The sequence below is a fragment of the Salvelinus sp. IW2-2015 genome, linkage group LG33 (assembly GCF_002910315.2).
Source record: "Salvelinus sp. IW2-2015 linkage group LG33, ASM291031v2, whole genome shotgun sequence".
Classification (NCBI taxonomy): Eukaryota; Metazoa; Chordata; class Actinopteri; order Salmoniformes; family Salmonidae; genus Salvelinus; species Salvelinus sp. IW2-2015.
In genome coordinates this window covers 26,134,406-26,142,970 of record NC_036872.1, presented here as the reverse complement: position 1 = coordinate 26,142,970, position 8,565 = coordinate 26,134,406, and the positions used below count along the sequence as shown (strand labels likewise).

At 41.1% G+C, this 8,565-nt stretch overlaps 1 protein-coding gene across 1 annotated transcript in view; it reads right to left on the bottom strand.

Annotated features, from left to right (window-relative positions):
- The window catches only part of fbrsl1 (fibrosin-like 1), a 531,885-nt gene that overhangs the window by 25,642 nt on the left and 497,678 nt on the right, over window positions 1-8,565 (bottom strand). The window contains 1 exon segment of the mRNA XM_070436990.1: window positions 1,283-1,536. Within this exon segment, the coding sequence (XP_070293091.1) occupies window positions 1,283-1,536 (254 nt within the window).

Sequence of the window (8,565 nt, the reverse complement as noted above, 5' to 3'; positions counted from 1 at the left end):
TCATCTGCGTGAATGTGCCTTAAGCATGCTGCAAGGAGGCATGATGAGGACTGCAGATGTGGCCAGGGGCAATAAATTGCAATGTCTGTACTGTGAGAATGTCTGTGGAACTTGTTCAGTTTATGTCTCAGTTGTTGAATCTTGTTATGTTCATACAAATATTTACACGTTAAGTTTGCTGAAAATAAAGTTGACAGTGAGAGGACGTTTCTTTTTTTGCTGAGTTYAGTAATTTAATTACATTTTGCTGTAGCTTGGTGGTAGTTGAACTAAATTCCWATCTTGGTAGTGTTTTCACTAGTTAATTACTYTTTGCCATGTACAGTAGTGATGTAGTTAACTACTGGAACTACACACTACTTTTTTTGCCAAAATAAAATATAGGTGGGTGCAGTAGGCAAGAATTTCCTTTCTTTTTCGGCATCAGACCTGCCTAATTCTCACTTGAAACATAGTTTTTGTGTTTAATAGGCTAAATTACACATTCTGTTAACATCTGACTCCAGAGTGATCTGTTCTTGCAATTTGTAGTCTGTGACATTTCAGATTTAGATATGATAATTTTTCACGAAGTAGTTTGGATGTGGTGAACAAATATTTCAACATCACTTTAGTTAAGTAAACTATATTTTTCTTAAGGGTAGCTTTAGTGTAGCTCAACATCTTCCATTGAGAAGTAATTGGTTGCTTGGTAAACTATATTTTCAAAGTAACTTCCCCAACACTGGTTTCACGTCAATGTAACCTGGTATGTTAACATCTACTTAATATCACATAATTAACTTTTAWTCCCTCTGTACTTGGATGCTTTTACTGTACAGTTGGGTTTACATTTCTGCAACAATTGACTTTAAAATCACATTAGATTGTTACTTTGGCTGAATTGCTACTTAATGTTACAGAATAGCCCTTTGTTCTCAAATGTCCCATTAGATCATTACCATTACCTATTATTACCTCTACTACTTGTTATTTTTTACTCTTACATTTATTATATTGATTAACGTTCTGCTTTGTTGAGGGAGCTAGCACATAAGCATTTTGCTTCACCTTTTATACCTGCTGTAAACTGTGTATGTGACAAATAAAATGTGATTTGATTTATTATTAATTTATAAAGAGAACAGGTCACAAATAACTATAGAGCAAAGTCTAAGAAAACATATTAGTACTACAAGGAGAATACACACATAGCTGAACGTGTCCAGTTTCTACACTCTCGCTGCCAAGACAGGCAGACGGACTAGCCTTGCTACCAGAGATGTCAGGAGGGCAGTGTTACCTGGGTAGGGGGTGCCAGCAGGGTGCCCAGGGACCACAAGACTGTTAGTGGGTAAGGTCGGAGGTGGCGGCAGTGTGGCGGGGGTTGCGAACATGGCCGGATGGCGATGGGCCGGGCTTCGCAGGGAGGAATAGTGCGAGGTAGAGAGGTTGGCTATGGACAGAGGCAGGGCCGGGGTGGAGGAGGGGAGGCTGCTCAGGTGGTGTGGTGAGGGGGGCAGGTGGTGGTGTTTGGGGAGGCCTGCGCTGCTGCCGCTGTGACTGTAGAGAAGACAGAAAGAAAGACCAATGAGTTATATACAGTTGAAGTCGGAAGYTTACATACACCTTAGCCAAATACATTTAAACTCAGTTTTTCCACAATTCCTGACATTTACTCCTACTAAAAACCTACTATCCTACTAAAAACTTTTGACCCACTGGGAATGTGATGAAAGAAATAAAAGCTGAAKAAAAAAAATTMGCTCTAATATTATTCTGACATTTCACATTCAGGGGGTCTTAGGTAAGTATATTTTAAGAATGTGAAATGTCAGAATAATATTAGAGAGAATTTTTTTTCTTCAGCTTTTATTTCTTTCATCACATTCCCAGTGAGTCAAAAGTTGACATACACTCAATTAGTATTTCGGTGAAGCTTGCCTTTAAAATTGTTTAACTTCACTAGGGTAGGGGGCACTATTTTCACCTCCGGATGAAAGTGTGCCCAAAGTAAACTGCCTGCTACTCAGCCAGAAGCTAGGATATGCATATAATTGGTAATATTTGGATAGAAAACACTCTAAAGTTTCCAAAACTGTTAAAATAATGTTCTGTGAGTATAACAGAACTGATTTGGCAGGCAAAAACGCTGAAAAATCCAGAAGTGGAGGTTATTTTATGTTTGTAGTTTTCTATTGAATGCCATTACAGTATCATTGACTTAGGACTCAAATTGCCTTCCTATGGCTTCCACTAGATGTCAACGTCTTTAGAAATAGTTTCAGCTTGTATTCTGAAAAATGAGAGAGTAAGACCCTCTGAATGAGTGGACCCTACAGTGTCCAGAGGTTTTTCATGCGCGTGACTCAGAGTGTGACTTTTTGTTTACCTTTTATATTGACGACGTTATTTTCCGGTTTAAATATTATCGATTATTTAGGCCAAAAACACCTGAGGATGATTATAAACATCGTTTGACATGTTTCTTACGAACTTTACGGATACTATTTTGGATTTTTCGTCTGCCTGTTGTGACTGCGTTTGAGCCTGTGGATTAATGAATTCCTCCTCACCAAACTTTACAGTTGGCAGTTGGATATAAAGAGGGACTTTATCGAACAAAACAAACATTTATTGAGTAAATGGGAGTCTTGTGAGTGAACCATATGGATAAATCAAAGGTAAGTGATTAGTTTTATTCGCTATTTCTACTTGTGTAACTCCTCTACTTGGCTGGGCGCTGTTCTCAGACAATCGCATGGTATGCTTTCGCCGTAAAGCCTTTTGAAATCTGACACCTGGTTGGATTAACAAGAAGTTAATCTTTAAACCGATGTATACACATTGTATGTTTTATGAATTTTTATAATGAGTATTTCTGTTTTTGAATTTGGCGCTCTGCAATTTCACTGGATGTTGGCCAGGTGGGACGCCCCGTACCTAGTAAGTTAACTGGGTCAAACGTTCTGGTAGCCTTCACAAACTTCCCACAATAAGTTGGGTGAATTTTGGCCCATTCCTCATGACAGAGCTGGTTACTGAGTCAGTTTGTAGGCTTCCTTGCTCGCACACAATTTTTCAGTTCTGTCCACACATTTTCGATAGGATTGAGGTCAGGGCTTTGTGATGGCCACTCCAATACCTTGACTTTGTTGTCTAAGCATTTTGCCACATACTTTGGAAGCATGCTTTGGGTCATTGTCCATTTGGAAGACCATTCGCAACCAAGCTTTAACCTTCCTGACTGATGTCTGAGATGTTGCTTCATATATCCACATATTTTCTTTCCTCATGATGCCATCTATTTTGTGAGTGCACCAGTCTGCAGCAAAGACCCCACAACACAGATCCTCTGCCACCCCCATGCTCACGGGTTGGGTGTGTTCTTCGGGCTTGCAGCTCCCCCTTTTTTCTCTAAACATAACGATGGTCATTATGGCCAAACAGTTCTATTTTTGTTCATCAGACCAGAGGACATTTCTCCAAAAAGTACGCTCTTGTCCCCACGTGCAGTTTGCAACCGTAGTCTGGCTTTTTATATGGCGGTTTTTGAGGAGCTGTGGCTTCTTCCTTGCGAGCAGCCCTTTCAGTTATATTGATATAGGACTCGTTTTATCTGTGGATATAGATCTTTTGTACCTGTTTCCTCCAGCACTTCAAAGGTCCTTTGCGTTTTTTTCTGGATTGATTTGCACTTTTCTCACCAAGTACATTCATCTGCTAGGAGACAGAACGCGTCTCTTCCTGAGCGGTATGACAGCTGCGGGTCCATGGTGTTTATACTTGCATACTATTGTTTGTACAGATGAACGTGGTACTTCAGCGTTTGAGAATTGCTCCCAGGATGATCCAGACTTGTGGAGGTCTACAATTTGTTTTCTGAGGTCTTGGCTGATTTCTTTTGATTTTCCCATGTGTCAAGCAGAGGCACTGAGTTTGAAGGTAGCCTTGAAAACATCACATGTACACTCATTGATCAAATTATGTCAATTGCCTATCAGAAGCTTCTAAAAGCCATTGACATTGTTTTTCTGGAATTTCCCAAGCTGTTTAAAGGACAGTCAACTAAGTGTAATTAAACTTCAACCCACTGGAAATTGTGATACAGTGATTATAAGTAAAATAATATGTCTGTAAACAATGTTGAAAATAACTTGTGTCATGCACAAAGTAGATGTTCTAAACCGACATTGCCAAACTATAGTTTGTTAAACTTCTCAGGGTTAGGCCCCTTTCTTCCCACTTCCTGTCTGATTGACGTGCCAAAGTAAATGTCTGAGTCAGGCCTGAAGCCAGGATATGCATATAATTGGTTACATTGGAAAGAAGTTTGTGAAATGTTAAATAATGTAGAGAATATAAACAACAGATATGTAGGAGAAAATCCAAGAAAACAACCAGAAAGTTTGAGAGACCATCCCTTAGAATTCAAGAGAAAGGTCATATTACAAAATTAGCTCCTGGATGCATTTCCTATGGTTCCACAGGGTGTCAGAAAGTCTATTTCAAGGTTTCAGGCTTGTAATTCAAAAACGATAGAAATTATAGTTTTAAGCAAGGACAGACGTCTTGGAATTTGTGTTGCGCGTCGTTATGAAGACTTAACGCCCTGCTAAATCGGTTTCCTATTGAACTACAGTGGGGCAAAAAAGTATTTAGTCAGCCAACTAATTGTGCAAGTTCTGCCACTTAATGACAAAAAGATGAAGAGTGGCCATGTTTTCATCATAGTCTGTCCCGTTCTCAACATCGAAGAGTACAACAGCGATAGACAAGACCGACAAAATGAAAGATACAAAAAAAATCAAAAATCACATGTGAATTTTTTGAATAATCTTATTTGCAATTATGGTTGGAAATAAGTATTTGCATAACAAAAGTCTATCTTCATATACTTTGTTATATACCCTTTGTTGGCAATGACAGAGGTCAAACGTTTCTGTTAAGTCCTTTACAAGTTTTCAACAACACTGTTTGCGGTATTTTGGCCCGCATTCCTCCTTCATCTGCAGATCTCCTCTAATGCAGTGAGTGTTTGGGTGGTTTGTGCGGGCAAACGATTTCAACTCCCCTCCAAAGATTTTCTATGGGGTTGAGAATCTGGAGACTGGTAGGCCACTCCAGGACCTCTTGAAAGCCTCTACGAAGCCATCATTCGTTGGCCCCGGCAGGTTGTTGGTATTGTCATGCTGAAAGACCAGCCACGTTCATCTTCAATGCCCTTGTCGATCGGAAGGAGGTTTCACTCAAAATCTCCGATCATGCCCCTATTCTTCTTTTCTTTACAACGGATCAGTCGTTCTGGTCTCTGCAGAAAACAGGCCAAAGCATGATGTTTCCACCCCATGTTGTTACAGTAGGTATGTGTTCTTTGGTGCAACTCAGCATTCTTTGTCCCTCCAAACACGACGAGTTGAGTTTTTACCAAAAAGTTTTTTTTTTGGTTCATCTGACCTATGACATTCCTCCCAATCTTCTTCTGGATCATCAAATGCTCTTAGCAAACTTCAGACGGGCCTGGACATTTGTCTGGCTTTAGCAGGGGGACACATCTGGACAAACTTGCAGGATTTGAGTCCTGGCGGCGGTAGTGGTTACTGATAGTAGCTTTTGTTCTTTTTGGTGTCCCAGCTCTCTGCAGGTCTCTATTCCATACTTAGTTCCCCCCGTGTGGTTCTGGGATTTTTGCTCACCGTTCTTGTGATCATTTTGAGCCCACGGGGTGAGATTGCATGGAGCCCCAGATCGAGGGAGATTATCAGTGTTCTTGTATGTCTTCCATTTCCTAATAATTGTCCACTTGATTTCTTCAAAACAAGCGCTACCCTATGCAGATTCTCTTGCTCCAGCCGGTGGCAAGGTTACATTGTTTMTGGTGTCCTTTGACAGCTCTTTGGTCTTGGCCATAGTGGAGTTTGGAGTGTGACTGTTTGAGGTTGTGGACAGGTGTCTTTTATACTGATAACAAGTTCAAACAGGTGCCATTAATACAGGTAACGAGTGGAGGACAGAGGAGCCTCTTAAGAAGTTACAGGTCTGTGAGAGCCAGAAGTCTTGCTTGTTTGTAGGTGACCAAATACTTATTTTCCACCATCATTTGCAAATAAATTCATAAAAAATCCTACAATGTGATTTTCTGATTTTTTTTCTTCTCATTTTGTCTGTCATAGTTGAAGTGTACCTATGATGAAGATTACAGGCCTCTCTCATCTTTTTAAGTGGGAGAACTTGCACAATTGGTGGCTGACTAAATACTTTTTTGCCCCACTATACTTCTTTCCGTAAGAAATAYTATAGTTTGATTACATTTTAGGGTATCTGAGGAGTAAATAGAAACATATTTAGGGGTAGATTTTCGGATTCCTTTCTCTGCATGTTGAACGAGTGGATTACTCAAATCGATGGCGCCAACTAAACGGKCGTTTTGGGATATACAGAAGGATTTTAACTAACAAAATGACACTACATGTTATAGCTTGGACCCTTTGGATGACAAATCAGAGGAAGATTTTCAAAAAGTAAGTGAATATTTAATCGTTATTTGTGAATGTATGAAACCTGTGCTAGTGGAAAAATATTTTGATGTGGGGCGCTGTCCTCAAACAATCGCATGGCATGTTTTCGCTTTAATAGCTACTGTAAATCTGACAGTGCAGTTAGATTAACAAGAATTTAAGCTTTCAACCGATATAAGACACTTAATATGTACATAAATGTTTAAAATCCATATTATTTATGATTATTTATTTGAATTGCGCTCCCTCCAGTTTCACCGGAAGTTGGGACCCCTAGCCCTAAGAATTAACAATACATTTGTGGAGTGGTTGAAAAACGAGTTTTAATGACTCCAACCTAAGTGTATGTAAACTTCCGACTTCAACTGTTGATTCTGGATTCAGTGAATTTGAGTGGGTTTATTACATGACTGGAAGCTGTGTCTATGAATTCTGAGAATGTATGTGTATATGTGATGTGCTGATCTGAAATTCCATTTTGAGTATACAAGATAACGACTATTGTTTTAGCTTGGATTAATTCAGCCTGTTTTGAGGATGAAATTGGGTCATTAGACGATGTCACCTAGGTCATATTTTCGAACATTAGATAGCACATTGTAGCCAAACTACTTTCGAGCTATCCCGTTACCCTTTGCTAGATACCTGACAGATCAGTGCAGGTGGAATCAACACGCTCTCTGACGTAAGTCAATGAGGTATTGTATCATATATAAGCATGGTATAAAGTATAAGAAGACTGCTAGGCATAACTAAACAGACCCAGATCATGTAAGAGAGCTAGGCATAACTAAACAGACCCAGATCATGTAAGAAAACTAGGCATAACTAAACAGACCCAGATCATGTAAGAGAGCTAGGCATAGCTTGAAACAGATCCAGATCATGAAAGAGAGCTAGGCTAAACTAAACAGACCCAGTCATGAAGAGAGCAGCATAGCTAAACAGACCATATCATGAAGAGACTAGGCATACTAAACAGACCCAGATCATGTAAGAGAGCTAGGCATAACTAAACAGACCCAGATCATGTAAGAGAGCTAGGCATAACTAAACAGACCCAGATCATGTAAGAGAGCTAGGCATAGCTGAAACAGATCCAGATCATGAAAGAGAGCTAGGCATAACTAAACAGACCCAGATCATGTAAGAGAGCTAGGCATAACTAAACAGACCCAGATCGTGTTAGAGAAGCTAGGCATAACTAAACAGACCCAGATCATGTAAGAGAGCTAGGCATAACTAAACAGACCCAGATCATGTAAGAGAGCTAGGCATAGCTAAACAGACCATATCATGAAAGAGCTAGGCATAACTAAACAGACCCAGATCATGTAGAGAGCTAGGCATAACTAAACAGACCCAGATCATGTAAGAGAGCTAGGCATAACTAAACAGACCCAGATCATGTAAGAGAGTAGGCATAACTAAACAGACCCAGATCATGAAAGAGAGCTAGGCATAACTAAACAGACCCAGATCATGTAAGAGAGCTAGGCATAACTAAACAGACCCAGATCATGTAAGAGAGCTAGGCATAACTAAACAGACCCAGATCATGTAAGAGAACTAGCATAACTAAACAGACCCAGAGCATACGGATAAGATGTGGTCCTACTGTACCTGATGTCGTGCAGGCTGTTGTACTGCAGTGGGTGATGCTGGTGATGTTGGTGGCTGATGAGAGGCCTGGTGTGGTGTTGGTGCTGGGGGAGAGGGAGCGAGACAGGGACCCGTGCTCCTGGAGAGAGTTGGGCCGGCCCTAAGCAGGGGAGGGGTGGGGATGGGCAGCGCCGGTCTGACTCTCTCTTGATGAGGAGGGGGCGGGGAGGAGAGCCGCACCCTTGGGAGGGGCTGAGGGGGGGCTGCCGGGTGGCAGAGGGGGCAGGGGAGCCCGTAGGCGGGGGGCCGGGTGGGCTGGACACACGCGGGGTGAAGGACACCTGTTACTCTGCTCCTGGCTACGCTGGAGCCCTGATACTTTGGCCGAGCTGACAGCCTTGGACTCTGGATTCTCATTCGTCGTCACACCTGCAGAGACAAAGAGACAACGAACGTTAAGGAGGAT